Source organism: Poecilia reticulata, chromosome 20 (genome assembly GCF_904066995.2).
Source record: "Poecilia reticulata chromosome 20, P_reticulata-male-v2, whole genome shotgun sequence".
NCBI classification, from domain to species: domain Eukaryota; kingdom Metazoa; phylum Chordata; class Actinopteri; order Cyprinodontiformes; family Poeciliidae; genus Poecilia; species Poecilia reticulata.
This window is the reverse complement of record NC_088849.1, coordinates 534,676-556,965: the sequence shown is the minus strand read 5'-3', so window position 1 is coordinate 556,965 and position 22,290 is coordinate 534,676. Positions and strand designations below refer to the sequence as shown.

At 39.6% G+C, this 22,290-nt stretch overlaps 1 protein-coding gene across 2 annotated transcripts in view; it reads left to right on the top strand.

Moving 5' to 3' along the window:
• Nucleotides 1–22,290, top strand: part of cubn (cubilin (intrinsic factor-cobalamin receptor)) — a 162,197-nt gene that overhangs the window by 105,868 nt on the left and 34,039 nt on the right. For both annotated transcript variants that reach the window (XR_014085253.1, XM_081601345.1), the window contains exons 40-47: nucleotides 1,827–2,024; nucleotides 9,417–9,563; nucleotides 10,105–10,295; nucleotides 13,241–13,409; nucleotides 15,215–15,389; nucleotides 19,615–19,793; nucleotides 21,523–21,732; nucleotides 21,813–21,953. Coding sequence is in view for 1 of the 2 variants with exons in the window: in XM_081601345.1 (XP_081457471.1) it covers nucleotides 1,827–2,024; nucleotides 9,417–9,563; nucleotides 10,105–10,295; nucleotides 13,241–13,409; nucleotides 15,215–15,389; nucleotides 19,615–19,793; nucleotides 21,523–21,732; nucleotides 21,813–21,953 (1,410 nt within the window). In the remaining variant the exon portion in view is untranslated. The remainder of the gene's footprint in view (nucleotides 1–1,826; nucleotides 2,025–9,416; nucleotides 9,564–10,104; nucleotides 10,296–13,240; nucleotides 13,410–15,214; nucleotides 15,390–19,614; nucleotides 19,794–21,522; nucleotides 21,733–21,812; nucleotides 21,954–22,290) is intronic.

Genomic DNA, 22,290 nt, shown 5'->3' with positions numbered 1-22,290 from the left:
CACCACAACAGGTTTGTACAGTGCCCACTTCACTGCAGAAGCTGTGCCAATCCATCTGTTGATCTCCTGCTCCATTTTTCCCTCATTAGTGAACAAAATCTCGTAATACTTGAACTCCTCCACTTGGGGCTGGAGGAGTTCAAGTATTTCTCTCTCTCACCCCCAAGCCGGAGTGGGCAATCTACCCTTTTCCAGCTCAAGACCATGGCCTCAGATTTGGAGCCGCTGATCCTCATCTCGGCTTCATCACACTCGGCTGCGAACCACTCCAGTGAGAGCTGTAGATCATGACTTGATGAAGCCAATAGGTTCACATCATCCACAAAAAACAGAAATGCGACCCTCAGGCCACCAAAACGGATCCCCTCAATACCTTGGCTGCACCAAGAAATTCTGTCCATGAAAGTGATGAACAGAATCTGTGATAAAGGGCAGCTTTGGCAGAGTCCAACTCTCACCAGAAACGAGCCCGACTTAATGTCGGCAATCTGAACCAGACTCTGACACCGGTCATACAGGAACCTGACAGCCCATATCTAAGTACCCCATACTCCCGGAGAACCCCTCCACAGGGCTCCCCAAGGGACATGGTCAAACGCCTTCTCCAAGTCCACAAAACACCAGTCTTGGGGCTCTGTTCAGGAAGGGAAGTGATGCGAAGGCCAAACCCTGACCCTAACCCAAACTCTTAAACTCGGCATCACCATGAGCTCCAAGGTCAGCATCTTCCGAACGCAGCTCAAAAGTGTCCCATCAATACCGATAGTATCTTTTACATTCTCACATTCCTTTTACTGCAATTTTTACGGACTTGCATGTGGTCCCACATAGCTTCCATTACCTTGCCTCTCTCACCATCTGCGGTGTGCAGCCACTCTGTTAGCCTTTCCTGCATTGCAGCCACTGCTGTATTCAATTCTGATGTTGTCTGCTTTATTGTGGAGACATCTACATCTATATATTGTAAAATGTTATTCATTTTAACCACTTCAGAGAACAAATTTACCAGAAAAGGAGGTGGTGCCTTCCTGTTCTTCCTCACGCCTAGGTCTGCTGCGGTTCCACGTGCCCTGTGCTCTTTGAGTTTTTCTTTAAATTACTTTTTTTTTCCAGAAAAACGTTCACAAGCCTACACTGCTACCTCACTTATGGAAAATGATACCAAATAAGAGCCCCTTACCACAATATAATCATCTGATTACATGTCGGAATGGAGAGCTCTTAATAGCCAGCTACGATCTTGTTCGCCTTCCCCTTGTGACTTGATCTGTAATTGCTTCTACTGTCCAATTTTTGTATTTGTAGGAGACATGAATAGCTTTGAAGAACAATTATCTGACCCTGTGTGGAACGTTCAATTGTATGACTTTCACTAAGTCATACAATACTTCACTAAGTAACTACTATAATGACAAGTTTAGAAAGTGATTAACTCCTGATGGGAATTGTAATGTCTGTGCAAATACGAACGTCCCAGAACGATGTGGCATCTGTTGACATTTGACTGAAATATGTGGGAGCCTATAATCATATGCCTCTGAGATCCCCAAGCCTAAACTGGACTCCATAGAGCAACAAGTGGTGAATTTCTTCAGCTCCTAAGGCTTGACCATCCCCATCAATGATTATCAGGACTTGTCATCTCTTCCCTTGGAAAAACAAATCAGACAAGTCAGCAATTATAATTTGGTTTATAAAGTTTTAATAATCAAAATTGATTATTAAAACAAAAGAAGAAACAGAATAGCCTCATGTCTGTGTTAATGAAAACTTAATTGGTGGTAGTAGGTCAGTTTTGATGTGTATGTTTTTTGTGTGTCTCTCAGGGGCTTGCGGTGGACTTCTTTTAATTGGAAATTCTCCTGGTTTCCTCTTTTCCCCTGGATGGCCTGGAAACTATCCTCCTAACCAAGAGTGTACCTGGCTCATTCGGGCTCCAGATTCCATCGTAGAATTTAATTTCTTGTCTCTGGACATGGAGGGATATCCACCTTGCTACTCTGACAGCCTGATTATCAGAGATGGTAAACATTGGAAAATGTGTTAAATATATACTGTAAAGCAGTGTTTTTCAACCTTTTTTGAGTGAAGGTATATTGTTTTAATTGAAAAAATCATGAGGCACACCACCAACCAAAAATGTAAACTAACCCGCCTACATATATAGTCATTCTTATAAAAGTATCTTGAATAGGAATCAAATAAACACAAAAATTTATTTTGATCATATTTTACATTTCTTATTTCAAATTGCACTTAACATGTCCACTTCAAAAATACACCTGAACAGCCACAACACTGTGGTGTTAAATTTAAAGAAGTTGTAGAAAACGTCAAAGTGTTTTACAAACTAATCCACAAGCATCTTATAGCCGGAATACAGAAAATAATTCTTATTCTGAAAGAAGCAATAATATTTGGGAAACATTTCACTTCATATTCACTGTTACAATATGAAGAGTTGCATGTACAAAATGTCAATATCTGTATATTTTACCCACCTGGTGTGAAACCTGAGCATGTTTGGATGAAAACAGCTGATTTCCTGGCAGAAATTGAAGAAAGACAAAGCTCTTCCTCAACATCTCTGTCTCTCTGGTTTTAGTTTTTATAGTAACCAGACTAGAGAAGCTCAATTTCACACAGACATGTTGTGGGAAATGGACTCATGTTCTTTCCAACTACTGCTGAGCTTCACTGTCTTTTCCATCACTGTCATCAGTCTTTCTAGATTCAATGCTCTCACCGCTACCTGTAACATTCATGCATCACTAATTCTCGTTTTAATGTAAAATGCTCTGGACCTACTGCCATCTAGTGGTAAGAAAATTACATGATTACGCCGCTAGTCACTGCTACAGCAGAGACACTCAAAGATGGTATTTGCAGATAATTCATTTTCAAACAATATTTTAAGACCAATTACCGTATTTTCCGGATTGTAGAGCGCACCATACTATAAGCCACACCTTCAAATAAAAAAATAAAATAAATAAAAAAAACTGGAAATGTACATATATAAGCCGCACCGGGCTATAAGCCGCTGGTATCTCTGCTGCTCTCGGTTTCCCATAAGGACCCAGCAGAGGGCAGCAGAGGGCTGCGTCCTAATAAATCTGCTGGATTTATTAAGGATGCAGCACTCCGTCTCCAAAGTAATTAGCGCGTTCTTCTTTGATTTCCAATTTTGACTTCCAATGATTCACTTCCTGCAAAAGAACCCCCTGGTGGTTGAAGAAAAATCCACAGAAACGCTGCACCGGGCTACAATCTGCATGGTTCAAAGCTTAGCAGCTTATAGTCTGGAAAATATGGTACCGTAGGTGAAATTGGATAATTTCCACGGCACACCTGACGATCACTCACGACACACTAGTGTGCCGCGGCACAGTGGTTGAAAAACACTGCTGTAAAGACATAGTTCAAAATGTCATCTTTGTCACAATTTTAAGATAACAACTTCATGTAATGTTTTACATGACTATTATGATTTAGGTTGGCACATATCTAGATGCATGTTGAGAACAACCCGATGCAGAAAGTGTATGGAGTTTCTCCATTGTTAGTAGAAAGAGTAGAGCCTTTTTATCAAAGTTTGGTAAAACAAATCTGCAGTGAAGCCTCTAAAGTACAAACATAATTAAATATCATTTCTTGCCAGTGAATTACTTTAATGTCCATTACTTTCAGTGATGAAGTGTTTCCAAACACAATGATTCAAGATACACACCGCCTGTTGTAATGAATGAACTTTGGTTTTGTCATCAATCAAATTTTATTTGTATAGCACATTTCAGCAGCAAGACATTTCAAACTACTTTACATCATAAAAACAAAAACACAAAGTCATGTAACATAGAATCAACAATCAAAACATAACAGTAAGTCAAGTGCCATTATTACATTCTTAATTGATTACATTTCAAATACAACTCTAAACAGGTGGGTTTTTAGTTGAGATTTAAAGGAAGTCAGTGTTTCAGCTGTTTTACAGTTTTCTGGAAGTTTGTTCCAGATTTGTGGTGCATAGAAGCTGAATGCTGCTTCTCCTCGTTTGGTTCTGGTTCTGGGGATGCAGAGCAGAACCAGAACCTCAGGGGTCTGGTTTTAGTGAGAACGTGAGCAGCAGCGTTTTGGATCAGCTGCAGCTGGAGGATTGATTTGTTAGTATTGATTTGTTAGGCCGACTTTGTGACTGTCTTAATGTGGCTCTGAAGGTTCAGGTCAGAGTTCATCACTACTCCCAGGTTTCAGGCTGATCGCTGGTTTTGTTTTCAGTTGTAATAACTGAAGCTGTGCATTGATTCTAGTTCTGTAACTCTATATCGCTCCTCTTTAGGTCCAAAGATAATAACTTCAGTTTTGTTTCTGTTCAGCTGGAGAAAGTTTTGGCACATCCACACAGTGATCTGTTCTAAGCATCTATTCAGTGATTGAATGGGGTCAAAGGTCACCTGATGACCTTTGACCCCAATGTAGAACTGTGTATCATCCGCATAGTTATGGCAGCTGATCTTATTTCCTGCTATAACCTGATCTAGTGGGAGCATATAGATATTGAATAAGAGAGGTCCTAGGATTGAACCTTGGGGTACCCCACATGTGACCTTTGATCTATTTGATGAGAAGTTTCCAATTGAAACTATGAAATCCCTGTTCTTTATGTAAGATTCAAACCACTGGATCACTGGACCGGAGAGTCCAACCCAACTCTCCAGTCGATTCAGTAAAATGTCCTGATCAACACTGAGGTCCAACAGAACCAGCACTGTGGTTCTCCCACAGTCTGTACTTACTATATGGATATCATTGAACACTTTGACTAGGCCAGTCTCCGTGCTGTGGTGAGCACAAAAACCAGACTGGAAGGAGTCAAAATGATTTATTATTGTTAGGAAGTTATTCAATTGTTTAAAAACTGATTTTTCAATCATTTTGCTGATGAATGGGAGGTTGGAGATCAGCCTGTAATTCTGCAGTAGTGATTTGTCCAGATTGTTCTTTTTTATCAGTGGTTTGATAACTGCTGTTTTCAAAGCCTGGGGGAAAAAAAACACCTGAAGAGAGCGATGAGTTACTATTTGGATCAGATCATTAATGACATGACAGGCAGGACTTTCTTAAAGAAATGTGTGGGTAGGACATCCAGACAGCAGGAACTGGAGCTTCACTGAATTATAATTTCTTCTAGGGTTTTATAATTAAGTAGCTGAAACTGGGTCATTTTTCCTGTATTTGTTTTGTTTGGGCACAGCATTGGTAATGTCTTTGGAGTGGATGTGCAGATTAATCCTCTGATCTTTTGAATTTACTCTGAAAAGAAGCTGGAAAACTTGTTGCAGGCATTAGATTGAAGTTTAGGTGGCAACGTCATAGGAGGGTTTGTCAGCCTGTAAACTGTGGAAAGGAAACAACTCTTCCTCAAATCAGTGGCGAGGTCGTACACCCCGCACTAAGTAGCTCACCCTGGAACGCTCAGGGTGCCAAGTCGTAACAAAAGTTCCACACTGCAGATCCCATGAGACGACTAACAGGGAGAACCCCTCACCTGGATGAATCAGCGTGGCCGGCTCTGAGCAGAAACCCACCTTCAACCTCAACACCTGCTCCGCCAAAGAAAAATAAACACGCAGCTGGAACCAAAATGGCTCCACTGACCCCGCTACCAAGAACAAAGTGACCAGCCCGAGGCTCAAAACATCCTGACTCCATGGGAATCCCACTGAAAAACATTTTCTGCACATCAGCCTCACCTGATACCTCACCTTCAAACATCAGCAATGAGGCAAGACCAACACATCCACCCCCCAAAGCTCCGAAGGACAAAGTGACCACCAGGAAAACAAAAGGTATGCCAAGAGTGCTTATTGTTGGAGATGAGGCAGTAAATGGAATCAGCCACGTTTGCAATCCCAAGAAAACAAGAGTGGTTTCTTTTCCTGGTGACACTGTATCTGATTTACTCTCTCTAGCCAAATATTGAGACTTTAGTTGTGCATGTTGGAGCCAACGATCTGGCAAAGCAAAAATCTGAGATTCTGATAAAGGACTTTAATATTCTGAACACTATTGAAAAATTAAAAACGAAGTTATTTCTCAGTGGTCCAATTCCATCACCTCAATGGGGAGACGAAAAACACTCCAGGCTGATTAAAACCTGCTCTGCCAGCTCAGTGACCTTCATCAATAACCTCTGGATCTACTGGCATCACTTTCACCTCTTTGGAAGAGGAGGACGCAATCTTAACAAACATGGAATAAGGCTGCTCACTGCAAACATTTTTCATTTTATCAACAAGGACAACAATGTGATCATCATTTCAGAAGAACAGGCTCAAGGATGTCTGACTAGGATGGAGCCCTCCGTGTATCAGGAGTAAACTATTCCAAAACAAGCTGATAAAACATCGACTGGGGACAGAGCGACTGGTTCCCCTCCTCCACTCATTCACAAGATACCTATACAGAAATGTCTTCTGGACCAGAGTTTCTTAAATTTACGGATGGAATGGATCAACAGATTTGCCTCGGCACGACTCTCCTTAGCGCTAACATAGCAGACCTCACTTCATCTAAGCCACCTGCCTCTGAATTCCCAGAGAAAACGCAGAGAAAAGCACTCTGCGTTTCTGAGGTCTGAGACTGGGGTCCAGATATTATCTTTACACCAGTCTTCCTCCAGAATGTGTCTGGCCCCCCGGCACTGCGAAACAGGACATTACCTGTCAGGATCACTACAAGAAAAGTTACAAAAAACAGAAATACAAAATACAGCAGTCTTCAAACCTTAGACTGTAGAACATTCGGCCTCCAACCCTAACCCTCCTATGACGTTGCCACCTGAACTTCAATCTAATGCCTGCAACAAGTTTTCCAGCTTCTTTTCAGAGTAAATTCAAAAGATCAGAGGATTAATCTGCACATCCACTCCAAAGACATTACCAATGCTGTGCCCAAACAAAACAAATACAGGAAAAATGACCCAGTTTCAGCTACTTAATTATAAAACCCTAGAAGAAATTATAATTCAGTGAAGCTCCAGTTCCTGCTGTCTGGATGTCCTACCCACACATTTCTTTAAGAAAGTCCTGCCTGTCATGTCATTAATGATCTGATCCAAATAGTAACTCATCGCTCTCTTCAGGTGTTTTTTTCCCCCAGGCTTTGAAAACAGCAGTTATCAAACCACTGATAAAAAAGAACAATCTGGACAAATCACTACTGCAGAATTACAGGCTGATCTCCAACCTCCCATTCATCAGCAAAATGATTGAAAAATCAGTTTTTAAACAATTGAATAACTTCCTAACAATAATAAATCATTTTGACTCCTTCCAGTCTGGTTTCCGTGCTCACCACAGCACGGAGACTGGCCTAATCAAAGTGTTCAATGACATCCATATAAATACAGACTGTGGGAGAACCACAGTGCTGGTTCTGTTGGACCTCAGTGCAGCTTTTGACACTGTTGACCACGACATTTTACTGAATCGACTGGAGAGTTGGGTCGGACTCTCCGGTCCAGTGCTCAACTGCTTTGAATCTTACATAAAGAACAGGGATGTCTTTGTTTCAATCGGAAACTTCTCATCAGAGAGGTCAAAGCTCACATGTGGGGTACCCCAAGGTTCAATCCTAGGATCACTTCTTTTCAATATGTATATGCTCCCACTGGCTCAGGTTATAACAGGTAATAAGATTAAGTACCAAAATTAAGTGGATGATACACAACTCTACATCATGATGTCACCAGGTGACTCTGAACCCATCCAATCACTGAACAGATGCTTAGAACAGATCAATGAGTGGAAACTTTCTCCAGCTGAACCGAAACAAAACTGAAGTTATTATATTTGGACCTAAAGAGGAGCGAACTATAATCAATCCACAGCTTCAGTTATTAAAACTAAAGACCAGCGATCAGACCCGAAACCTGGGAGTAGTGATGGACTCTGACCTGAACCTTCAGAGCCACATTAAGACAGTCACAAAGTCGGCCTTCTATCACCTGAAGAACATCTCCAGGATTAGAGGACTTATGTCTCAGCACGATCTAGAGAAACTCATCCATGCGTTTATCTTCAGTCGAATTGATTACTGCAACAGCGTCTTCACAGGTCTGACTAATAAATCAATCAAACAGCTGCAGCTGATCCAGAACGCTGCTGCTCACGTTCTCACTAAAACCAGGCAGATAGACCACATGACACCAGTTTTAAAGTGGCGCCCTGTAGCTCAGAGAATAGACTTTAAAATACTGTTGTTAGTTTATAAATCACTGAACAGTTTGCTCTGCATCCCTAGAACCAGAACCAAACGAGGAGAAGCAACATTCAGCTTCTATGCACCACAAATTTGGAACAAACTTCCAGAAAACTGTAAAACAGCTGAAACACTGACTTCCTTTAAATCTCAATTAAAAACCCACCTGTTTAGAGTTGCTTATGGCTAAATTAGGGTTAGAGTGCGGGTTTTGATGTCTTCAGTGTTTTTAATGTTTTTATCTTTACTTTTTATCTATTTAGTAATTTCTTTTTATTCCTCTTTCTAACAATATACAGCCCCCCGGAGGGGCACGGGTACTGTCTCCCACTCGTAGCCCTATTCGGGTTAGAGTCCCTTGAGTAAAATGTGGGTTAGAGTCCCAGTTAAACGACGTTTAACTAAAGTCCTACAGGGTTTAGAGTCCCTGTTGACAGCGTTTCAACTAAAACCTAGAGCTTGGAGTCCTTGTCAAACAGCGTTTTTGACTAAAGTCCCAGATAAGGACAGGGGTGCGTGTGTTAAATCAGGGGTCTGGAGTTGGCTGAACTCACAATGGTTATTTGTAACTGGCCAGTTGATAAAAAAATAAATTATATATATATATATATATATATATATATATATATATATATATATATTATTTATACATTCCATAGAAATCATTGTATCCATCCTCGTTTTCGAAACGTCATATGTTAGTTTTTCTTTTATATCAAAACCAAAGGATATAAATAAAATAATAAAATGTTGGCTCTGTAAAAATAACAACAAGCTTCATACACACACACACACACACACGCGCACACACACACACACACACACACACGCACACACACACACACACACACACACACACACACGTCGATGGTGACAATCAACTGTATTGTAGCTGCTGGGGCAGTCTGACCTCCTACGCCCCTCTGACTGAGGGCAAGAATGCCTTTTTAGATTGGAAAGTTTGCAAACACCTGAGTGAAACAAAGATGAATTTGTATTTGAAGTCTGGTGCATTACTGTGGTATATACTTAACTTTCATTTGAGCCAAAAGAAAGTTCAGAGTCCTAAGCCTTATTTGGTTATATATCTCCCTCTGTTTGATTACATCAGACCCATCAGTTGGTAATGAACTGTTTTGCTTTATGATTAACAGGTGCTAACAGCCTGTCCCCTGTGCTGGCCAGTGTGTGTGGTAGGGAACCTCCAGGCTCCATACACTCAACAGGAGACTCAATGTTCCTTCACTTCTCGTCTGACAGCCATGTCAGTGGCCAAGGCTTTAATGCCTCCTTCTCCAAAGGTTCTGCACAAATACAAATGCATATTCTATTTTCTTTATTCTGACTTTACATTTTTGTATATTACATTTTTCTTCATTATTTTTTGTGTTGAGACAACAGAATGTCAGGCTACCTTTTTAGCGTATTTATTTTTTCGTGTCAAGCATAAGATAAAATATTTAGATTCTTTTTCACTGTTTAAATATTTGTATTTTAATGTAAATTAATGTTAGATATCTAATTGTGGCTGAGGTGTTAAAACTTGTTAATCAAAAGAAGCTTCCACTGCTCTTCATGTTTGTTTTTTGACTGGATGTTACCAGTAACATTTAGGAGGTGCTGATTAATTGGTTCTTTTGGATGCAAACTAAATGATGTGGAATTCTGAAGACAGACATCATTTTCTTCACCACATGTCGCCTTCAGTATTTTACCCATTTTTAATGTTCATAACTTAGCATATGTCATGAAATTTGAATGTCTCACATTTTTAGGCAACAATGCTGCTGTGACTCTGCAGCAGAATATCCATTTTAATGAAGATGTTCTTTGTGTGTTCAGGTTGTGGTGGCCTGCTGCATGCAGACAGAGGTGTTCTGAGCAGTCCTCACTACCCTCAGAACTACTTGCCTGGATTAAATTGCAGTTGGCATGTGATGGTTACACCAGGATTTTGGATTTCAGTGTTATTCCAAAATCCCTTCCAGATTCAGGGCTACGGCACTGACTGTAGCTCAGGAGACTACCTCCAGGTAAACTTAAAGTGAAATTCAACCCCAAATCAACTTTTTTTATGATGATAAACTAAACAGGTGAATTAGGGTTGTAACTTAATGTTTCTGTGTGAATTTGACATTTTTGTGCAGTTCTTTTAGTTCTGCATTACTTTGCTTAAATCCATTTCACTACTGGCCTCTCCGGTCAAACAGTTTTTGGGCAGTTTAATTTTGCTATTGGTTGCAGCGGTACAGCTTGGTACAACTTCCTCACTTTGAGTACCAAAGCTGCCTCCCTGCTAGAGGAGGGTAATTCTGGTCATTTTGATATTGATCTGATGCCAAGTAAATGCAGGGCCAGTGTTAAGTCCAAAAAGGGCACAACATATTTGAGGACACGGAGGCAAGAATGAGGGTTCAAAAATTATTTTATTTTAAAACTCTCTTGAACTTTTCTTTTGGTTCAGCTGCTTTGATTTTCTGTGAAGAAACAAAAGAGAGTTATATACCTCCAGTCCTCCATGTCCCAAAAAAGAGAAAAACAAAACCCCAAAAGTATTAACAAAAAGTTAGACCTGGTGAGCCGATCAAAAAGAACAAAACGGTGCAGCTGGGGGCCGACCCTATACAGGGCTGTCAAAGCACATAGTAGTACTGGACTAAAGCAAAAAATAATCTACTGCAAAAGAAAGATTGAAAACAGGACAACTGGTCCCACCAGGCCAAAATCACAACAAAAAAGCAAACAAACAAAGGCTAACAGAAATATCGCATGGCAGATTGGAGACTTCAGCTGCGGCCTACAGCCACTGGAGACGTGCGCGCACTGAGTCAGGAGCAGGACACATCCGGGGTGGTGGTGGTGGAGCAAGTGGAAGGGCGGGTCTCTCACATACGTCGAAACCCAGCCTATTTATAAGTGGACCAACAGCCACCACTTAACTAAATCAAATTAATTACCAAAAATAAGAAGTTATCCAAACGCCAAAATATTAAGAAAAAACAGAAAGTCATTCAATTAAAGTCTATAAACAAAACAATCTAGAAAAATAGACAAAACTTATTAGAATGTGCCCGAAGCACATAACTGCCTGTCATGATTTGCGGTTGAGTGGTGAGAAAGACACTGGCAGGCCCAGGTAGACATGATGTAAGTGATGATTTAATGATTCATCCAAGAACAGAAACCAGAGAGCAGACTAACAACACGGTGACATACGACGTAACACGACGAGGATCCAACGAAGGACAGAGACAACAGGTGGGGTTAAATACACGGGGAAGGTAATCAGGGAACTGGACACAGCTGGGAACAATGTTCCCTCCCTGCCTCCACACCTCTTTCTGCCCCCGCTCACTGGTGAGTCAGCAGTTGTCAGCATTTGTAAAGGGTTACTCTGCTTTACAAATGTGTTCTATGTTTATTATAAATAACACATTTATTACAAATAAATAAATGTGTTATGGGGTGGATATGGAGTGGAATTTGTCTTCTCTGCTGACCATTGGTGAAGATATGGTGTTGAAAAAATAATTGTCAGACTGACTGCAGTGCTGAGGAATCGAGAAACTCTAATGGCCGCTGCTCGCTCGGGACAGACAGGCAGAATGCTGTCACCATAAAAGTCTCCAACAACACAGGAAAAGTTGCTAGATTTATCAATAATTGTCTTTGTTTCTTTTTAATTCACTAGAGGAGTCTGAAAAATTAATATGTATAGCGGCCAGGTCAAAAAGTTGACAACAGCGCTTCTGTCATCATGATCACAACCCCACCTCAACTCATTCCCACATTCGGTGTGTCTCTTGGCACCACCCACCTTTTTGAAATTTTTTTTAAATTTGCCAGGCCCAGAGTTTAGCTTTCAGAAGAGGGGAGGCGATACTTTGAAGATTCATTACATCGTGAAGTCAAGCACACAAGATCCTGCCCTCAATCTGAAGTAGAAGTAGAAAGTACAGATACTTATTGAAAAATGTAGTGGAGTAAAAGTCGAAAGTACACATGATTAAATATACTTAAGTAAAATGCACTTAAGTACCACCACTGTGGCTTTGTGAATCTTAATTGGCCAGCAAACTCACCCGACCTTAACTCCATAGAAAATCTCTGAGGTATTGTGAAGAGATAGACACAATACAACAGACCCAACAATTCAGAAGAGCTGAAGGCCACCATCAATAACCTGGACTCTCCTAACTCCTGAACAGAGCCACAGACTGATCAGATTCATGTCACGCTGCTTTGCTGCAGTAATCTGGGCTAAAGGAACCCTAACGAAGTACTGATTGCTGTACATGCTCATACTTTTCATGTTCATATTTTTCATGTTCATACTTTTCAGTTGGCCATCATTTCTAAAAGTCATTTTTTTATTAGTCTTAAGTAATAATTTAATTATGTCAGATACTCAATTTGAGGTTTTCATTAGTTACCAAAAAAAAACATTTGAAATATATCAGTCTGTGTGTAATGGTGTCCATAGTGGGTCCTCGAGGGCCGTCATCCTGCAGGTTTTAGTTCTCTCCCTGGTTTAGCACCTGGATCAAATGGTGGCTCAATAGTAGGTCTAAGAAGAACATTGACTTGCTGAGGAGGTTGTTACTACCACAGGGAGGGAACTAAAACACGCAGGATGCTGGGCCTCCAGGACCGACTTTGGGCACCACTGGATTAATATACAGGTTTCACTTTTTGAATTAAATTACTGACATAAATCAACCTTTATCATGATGTTCCAATTTTATGACCAGCACCTGTGTAGTAGATTGCTTACTCGGATAGTGAAACATTTCAAAGCTTTAATGATGATGGCTAACGGACAATGAAAACCCAAAATTCAGTGTTTTAGAAAGTTAGCTAAGATAGTAGGCTGTCTTCTTCTTTACGTCCTTACCTAATTAATTACTTTATTTCTGAGCTCTAAGAGCTCTCACTGAGGTCACAGATATATATTTACTCCCTGTTGTTGTTTCTACAGCTCAGAAATGGTCCAGATGGGTCGTCTCCAATTCTAGGAGGTCGTATCTGTGGTTCCAGTCCTCCTTCCATCCTCCAAACTACAGACAACCACCTCCATATTCACTTTGTAACTGATTCAAGTAACGAGGCCAGCGGCTTTAAGTTGATGTTTGAAGCCCATAATGAAGGTAGAATCTGTTGTTCTGTTTTTGATAAGTAAGAAAGAGAATAACTGAATAGGTTAGGTTTTTTTTAGTAATACATTGTGCTAAAATAGAATGTACTTATTTCTATTTTACCATGAATGGGTAGTTATTAAAACAAAATGCCAATTTCAAATATTGTAGATCGCCAGTTAAACATACATACTTGAGCATGTTGAAGATTTGACAAAAAAACAATTATAAATTTTTACCTCCAGCTATTCAATCACTTCTGTTCATTACAGTTAAGGTAATTTACAGTAGTGGTTGGCAGATACAGTATGAGAAAATTGAAGAACGAAGATATTTGATTGAGCAGAACTCAGAGCACGGACACCAAAGGATTTAGCCTTTTGTAAAAGCAGCTTTATGAATGATAACATGGTGAAATCAGTGGAGTATGGTTTCTTAAACTTGATGTCCAATTTAAAAAAAGTTTGAAACTGATATCTTTAGGTCAGGTTATTTATAAACTTAAACCCTACATTTGACAAAGGGTATATCCTAGAGCAGTGGTTCTCAGTTTCAGTCCTCAGGAACCCTTGTCCTGCATGTTTTATTTAACACATGGGACCGCCGTGACCAAACCACCTTCTCTTTAAGTTCTGGGATCATCATGGGTGTTTCTGAAGCCTACAAATCTGACTCGACTTTGCATGAAGCTTGATGTGTAGCGTTGAGTTATTCCATTAACTAGGATCTGATGAGATGTCATATTTATAATAGCACCGCTGATGTTATTTCCCTCCTCACCAAGCTGTGGTCCGGTTGGCAGCTGGTAACTTCCCAAACTGCTAACATTGCATCCATCCATCCCTCCCTCTTACACCCTTGTCCCTAGGGGGTCGGGAGGGTTGCTGGTGCCTATCTCCAGCTAACGTTCCGGGCAAGAGGTGGGGTACACCTGGACAGGTCACCAGTCTGTAGCAGGGCAACAACCTTCTCAAACAATTTACTACTTGATGGTCAACTTTTTTTTTTCCACATACAACGTGACCGTAGGAAACTGAACCAAACTCCCAAGAACACTATAGGAAAAAACCCCCAATAATCTCCCCTCACCTTTAGACTCAGCTCAGGAGACCTGTTATATCTCTGACGTGTCATTATTTTTTTTCTATTATGTCTTTTGAACCGATTTATTTATTTTAGTTGTTGAATTATTATCATTTTTATTATTATTAGAAATAAATACAAGTATAAGAGTTTGAGGAAACTCTTTTCTTTCATTCACCCAATTCATGACTATGCCGTTCCTAGTTCTGATCAAATTAAAGTAAAACTGGTTACTAAATAAACAAAACATCACAGTCAGACCAGCAAAAACAGCATTACATCTAGGTGTTTCCCTCCTGCCACACGCCTGACTGGAATCAGTGGGTGATTAACAGGCTCCTGCAGCATTTGATGACATGCAGAGGAGATCATGCAATTATTTGAATCAGGTGATCTGCAGCAGAGACACTTGCACAGATGTGTCTGTGCAACAGTTTTTCCTGAGAACCAGAGCTGAGAAACATTGCAACACAATTTCTGTTCAGAACGATTTTTCTTCCTTTGAAAAATACCATGAAAAATATCAAAGTAAGCTTAGAATAATATTTTTTGTTTGTCACAAACATTTTTGCTATTGTTAGATATTTGAAATTTGCTAGCTTGGTATGACTCAGAGTAATAATTATTACCTCAAAATACTTTGGCAAAATAGAACTGGTGTCTCCTGGTTTTGGTGTATAACAGATAGATTACATTTTATTATTTTTGTTGTGACCTAAGTAATTTTCCCACAGCATGCGGAGGCTCCATCATGCTGACGGATAATGACCCACCTGGCTACATCACATCACCAAACTATCCACAGAATTACCCCCAGAACATTGACTGTACGTGGGTGATAACTGTACCCAATGGAGAGGCTGTCCAAATTGACTTTGAGGAAGATTTCTACATTGAACCCACAGCCAGGTATATTTGCTGTTTTCTTTTCACTTTCTAATATGGCCATTGCAATATAATAACTTCTATTTCATACAGTATTGTACACATATAACAATAAAGAAAGGCCTTCACAGAATCATTTTTAATAACCTCACCTTATATTCCTTAATAGAAATGTAATTATTTTACTGTATCTCAAAGTGAATTAAATCAAACAAATATATGAGGTTTATTGTGGACGCGTTCAACCGCCAGAGCTCAGAAAGAAATTCAGGAGCAGTACTTTGTTTAAACAAGATTATTGTCTTGTTATAACGAGATTTATATTTCATTAAAGAGGAGCAGACTAGAATCAATGCACAGCTTCAGTTATTACAACTAAAAACCAGCGATCAGCCTGAAACCTGGGAGTAGTGATGGACTCTGACCTGAACCTTCAGAGCCACATTAAGACAGTCACAAAGTCGGCCTTCTATCACCTGAAGAACATCTCCAGGATTAGAGGACTGATGTCTCAGCACGATCTAGAGAAACTCATCCATGAGTTTATCTTTAGCTGCATTGATTACTGCAACAGCGTCTTCACAGGTCTGACTAATAAATCAATCCTCCAGCTGCAGCTGATCCAGAAGCTGCTGCTCGGGTTCTCACTAAAACCAGGAAGTCAGACCACATAACACCAGTTTTAAAGTCCCTACACTGGCTCCCTGTAGCTCAGAGAATACACTTTAAAATACTGATGTTAGTTTATAAATCACTGAACGGTTTAGAACCACAATACCTTAAAGATCTGTTATTACTGTACCAACCGTCTAGACCCCTCAGATCTTCTGGTTCTGGTTCTGCTCTGCATCCCCAGAACCAGAACCAAACAAGGAGAAGCAGCATTCAGTTTCTATGCACCACAGATTTGGAACAAACTTTCAGAAAACTGTAAAACAGCTGAAACACTGGGTGCCTTTAAATCTCAACTTAAAACCCACCTGTTTAGAGTAGCTTATGGCTAAATTAGGGTTAGAGTGCAGGTTTTGATGTCTTCCATGTTTTTATCTTTACTTTTAATCTATTTATTAATTTCTTTTTATTCCTCTAATGATGTAAAAGTGTCAAGTGACTGAGGGTCAAAATCTCTTTATTACTGTTTATTCGCTGTCACATGCTGTTTTTATTTTTTCTTTAATTATGTAAAGCACCTTGAAATGCCTTGCTGCTGAAATGTGCTGTACAAATAAAATTGGATTGATTGATTGATTGATTAAAACCAAAATGTCTTCTCTTTTAAATATGAAAGGTCATATCAGTAAAACAGAAACACCTCTTGGGATTTTTAGATGTCATTTGGAAGAAACAGTGAGAGTAGGAGAGTCACAGTGAGCCCTTTTGTGTCTTTTTAAGAAGTCATAATCTGTCAAATGAACCGAGTTTAATGTCTCAAGAAAATTAGATTTTGCTCCAGAATTTATTTCCAACCTCTTGCAGTTAAATGCTTCCATATTTTATGGCTCTAATACACATGGTTTAGGCAAAGACATCTTTGGAGAATTGCAAAAGCAAATCTGGTTTGTTTCTCATGTGCACAAATTATTATAGTAAAGGCATATTCTTCTCTTTAATTTATTCAAATAAGGTGTATCTTTGCTCATCCAACCAGGAGCTGTCTCTGACCCTCTTTAAAGTTAGAAACTCCCTACAATTTGTTTTCAAGATCAACTATCAGTTGTCACCTTTATCTAAACCAGTGTTTCCCAACCCTGGTCCTCAAGGCACACTGCCCTGCATGTTTTAGGTGTTTCCTTGCTTCAGCACAGGTGATTTCAATTAGGAGGTGTTTGCTGAACTACAATCAGCTGAATGAGGTGCATTAAAGCAGGGACATTTCTAGAACGTGCAGGGCAGTGTGCCCTGAGGACCAGGGTTGGGAAACACTAATCTAAACAGTGGAAGCAGAACTTCTCCTCTACTGGCCTGGACTCCTGCTGTTTTATGGCTTTTCATAGATCAGTGTGAAACTGGAACTTCTCCTGATTGTTTCCCACACAGACAAAAGGAGATCAAAATATTTAGCAGGCAATCTGCTGCAACTACAGGTAACATAAAGGTCAATAGGACAGAATAAGTTATTAATCCGAAAACTAATTAGGCTATTTCAATCAAAACATGTAACTAGGAGAGATTACAAATTAGATTTGTGTTTTATGATATTCTATGTTGCATTCAGTTTTACACCAGCTGTTTAAATCTTATCGAGGTGGTCAAAAGATTAAACTCACACAACCAAACAGCCATGACCCCCTGTGAATGCCTGCTCAGTCCACAGACAGGTTAAGAACTGTGTGTTAAATTATAGAGAACTAAAAATGAAACTATTTTAAATTCAACTTATTGTGTTATATTTAATATAAACATCCTACAAATGAAATGCCTACTGAACCATGGAGGCAATTTAGTTATTTTAAAACTGTTAATTTTAAATAATATTGTACATGCCGTTAAGTTTTAAAACTTGCATATTTTAAATGTATTTTCTTAACAATACACATAGTTGGTTACAAAATACACTGTACATTATACATAAGCTAAATTATGGAAAATCAGTTAATATATTAAATACTTAACCATTTCATTGGTGAGGTACAGAATGGAGGATCATTCTCTCATCGAGTGGCAGCCAGTGCAGTTAGCGAGAGGTTGGGCAGTCCCAGGTGAGGCTCAGCTTCCTGCTGCCTCACCAGCTTCGCTTTCGAGCATTTGAATGGAAAAATGGAAAAATACAGCGGTTTTGAAGAAACAATATTCAAAATTGGTTTAGTTAAATGAAAAATAAATTCTTTATAGTACAAACCACAGGGTGAAAATAGCAATATACATTATCATATCATTATATATTATTCTTCCATGGCTCTGCCTCACCTGCCTCCCCTGACATCACGCCACTGGTTTAGGTATAAAACAACGCTGTATGTCTATCATACATGGGCCAGGCAAACTAAGAAGGCTGTACTTGTATATATCTTTGGATGTAGGCCTGTCGCAATAAACGATAAATAACTTAATCGCACGATAAATTAAACCTATCGACCTCATTTTAATTATCGGCTTTATCGTCTCTTCCTGCCTTTTACACTACACGAGTTGTCGGCCCATTTTCAAACCCTGAGAAAATGGGTTTTTTTTTATTAGCCGACAGAAATCCCAGGTATAACGGTTCAATCAGGTTCGTCGTGCCGTGTGGTGTCCAGCCACATGGGCACAAAATAATGGCTACAAGTCCAGTTAACTAATTTTAAAATCAGGCATTAATCAATGCTTTACTAGAATCTACTTGTGATGCGTGTGGCTATAGATTCAGCCTAAAGTCCTGACTGAATGAAAATCATTATAACCAATTTATGTCACGTTAACGAAGAACAGCTGAAAAGTTACTGGGTTCATCAACTGCGGTAGTAATTTGGCTCCAACTCCTCTCCTTGTCATTTATATATTCTTTGCACGAAATGTTGAATAAACATTAATGATACCACAAATCATCTCCAATGTCCACTGGACTTCGTGTCGCGCAGTGTCAGCTGTTTGGGATTCCCCTCCGTAATTTCCCCTCAGAAAGCAGGAGGAGAATCCGCGCTTTCTGATTGGCTACCTGTCACATTCAACGTTAACGATCTCGGTCGGGGAAAACCCCTGATTTAGAGCGGAGTGGCCACGAAGATCTACCGTAACACACCACACACTACAGGATGATCGGTTAGATCAACCAATGATCTAAGATTGAAAATAGGAGCAAAAAATGGTGTAGGATGAACTACTGCATTAGGTAGTCAGATGTGCCCATCTTGTCCATTTAAATCTAGTGATTACTGAAGGGCAATATAGTATACAGACTTCATAATCTGCACTCTTTTGGTTGAATGCAGTATTTATTTCCACTTTGGCTTTATGTTGTTTAGTTTTTATTCAAGTACGTTTTTTGTTAATGGAGACTGAGAATCCATTTTATTTTTGTTTTTGGTTGTTTTGTTTATTTAGTTTATCAGTTCCAGTGTTACGTGTTCTTTTGAAAATAAAGTGCATCTATCAGGAAATTGCGTGTGTTATTAGTAATTTCCATTAAATCAGTGTCAAAAGGTCTTAAAACAATATTATCGTTTACCACAATAATTTTTTAGACAATTAATCGTTCAGCAAAATTTGTTATTGTGACAGACCTAGTTGGATGTGATTTTATCTTTGTTTTTTTCTTTGTGTTTTTCTACAGCTGTAGCTTTGATTATTTGGAACTTCGAGATGGCTCATCATTGAATTCAGACCTAATTTCTCGGCTGTGTGGAAACACTAGACCATCTACACAACATTCAAAAGGCTCTTCCATGTTGCTCAGGTTTCGGACTGACAGGAGTGTAACACACAGAGGATTCAAAGCAAAATATTCCATAGGTTAGATGATAAGTTCTGAAAAACTAATGTTCACCAACCAAAATGTAGTTGTTCCAGTAACCACGAGTGTCGCATTCAACAACTTCAGCATAGAGGACAAAAGTAGTTACCTTTTATCTTGCACTAGGTCATGTGACATGACCTATATATATGTGTGTATATTTCCCCTAACATCAGTGGCGCAAAAAGTGGGTATGCAGGGTGTGCAACGCATAGGGGCGCAGCACCAGAGGGGGCGCCAAAACCCCGTCTGGAGGGGTGGCGCGCCGATGATGTTTTCCCATAGACTTTATCGCGCGCCTTCCGCTCCTTCACCTCGCACACGTAACGAGGTAAATGTAGCGAGTTTTACCCTTTGCGTATCGTCACCTGACGTTCCTTCCCTGGGGTAGGGGGGGGGCGCCGATCTATGTTTTTGCATCCACCTGAATAATGTGTAGTTGCGCCACTGCCTAACATATATATATTGTTTTTGAGTACAGCATGTAAAAAATTATGTAAAAATTCTAAAGTTCTTAAGCAAAGCAGTTTTACAATGTCAGCAGTATACATGCCCAATATATCGATCATGTTCATTTTACAGAACTCTCTCACTCCATTGTCTATCTCTCTGTCAAGCCTCCATCTTCATAGCACTTACATCAGTTGTAGACTTTATTATATATTTTTTTAAGCATTTCACTTTATTTCAATACCATAAAACTCTTTCAGTATGAAAGTGAGAATGGACAATATCTTGTGTTTTTATTATTATCTCTTGAAGCAGTAAGTTTAAAGTCTGTTTTACTGATGTGAGAACCAAACTAAGTGGGTCAAGTTTCGCGCTTAGTTTGGAAACTTCCATATTTTACCCCGGTTTCTCACTGCCTTTTTGTATTAGTATTTCCTCAAAAAATGTCCATATTATAATGTAGTAATTTTAAAAAACATTCCTATGCCTCTCCAAACTGACAATTGCCTTGCGAGAACTGCCACTAAGGCTGCTGCAGGTTTCGACAGCAGAAACAAACCAGGTGTGCCAAACAGTGATGGTCTGACAAACTGATCGGGTGAGATCGGGCGTGTTCCTGCAAAGGAGAGCAGCTGTGCAGCAGCACATTCAGACTGAGTGTCTCATCGAGTAGTTTTGAATTACTTCTTCTGTCGTTTATATCTTTTAGACAAATTATTCACTCAAAGAGATAATATCTTATGTATATAGGTGAATTCAATGTGTCACATTAAAAAAATACCCCAAATGCCCTCAAAAATGCCACATATGTTTTTTCTACCAAAAAGTGATTAAGGCCCATTTCCTGCTCAATGAAAGGCAATTTCAGCATTCAATGACACTCAAAGGGATTATATTATATAGACATGGCTGATGAATATGTAAACACATGTGCTTCAAATCCCTTTTTGTTTTTATATTTAGACTCTATTATAGGAATTACATAGGAATAGCCACAGCTTTTGAGTGTCAACAAAGCTTGGCCTATCAGATTCTGAGCAGCTGATTGTAGTTTAAGTGGTGGACATGTAGCTAGCTATTTTAGACTACTTGCAAACCTGTCTTTATCATGTAAGGGATATTAGACCAAGGTTGGAATAGTAGGACGTAAAATGGCCATTATTTTTTAAATTCAAACCAGATATGCATTGATCTAAAGAAGATGTAATGATTTTTATCAAAAATTAAACAACTCTTCAGAGCTCGCTTTCATTTTGCATTTCCCATCTCTATATCCAGCATCATGTGGAGGCACCTACATAGGTCAAACAGGGGAAATCCATAGTCCAGGCTTCCCTGGTTCTAACTATCCTGAAAACTCCAACTGTGAATGGTACCTAGAAGGGCCCACGGGACACTACCTTACCTTGAGCTACAAGAACCTGAGCCTGCAGGACAGTGCAGGATGTGCTGCTGACTATGTGGAGATAAGAGAATACAATGCTTCAGGTGAGGACAAAAATCTAATTCTATTTGGAACTCATGTAAATAGCATGAATTCTTTAGATTCAAGTTTATAATTTCCACAGGACGTCTGCTGGGGCAACATTGTGGAAACAATATTCCAGCTTCTGTTGATACATCAGACAGTTTTGCTTATGTCAAATTTGTGAGTGACAACAGTGGAAATGCAGCTGGATTCAGCCTGTTTTTTGAAGCCAGTGTTGAAGGTAGGACCAATTTAATCTTTTTTATATTAGTTTTATTTAATGGGGCAGACACACGGTAACATAGACAAACTGAATAAAACAGCAGTCTTATGCTTGTATATCATGGTGTTTATGGCATAAGCTAATTTGCAGCACTTGTCAATAGATGGGCTTTTTAAACAGTACTGTAGGTGACTGTGACTGTGGGTAGAGTAGTTGTCCTGTGATCGGAAGGTTGTAGGTTCGACTCCAGCTTCCTCCTGCTTCATGTCGATGAGCCCCTGGGCAAGGCACTTAACCCCAAATTGCCTACCGATCTGCATATAGGTGTATAAATGTGTCACATTCACCTATTCTC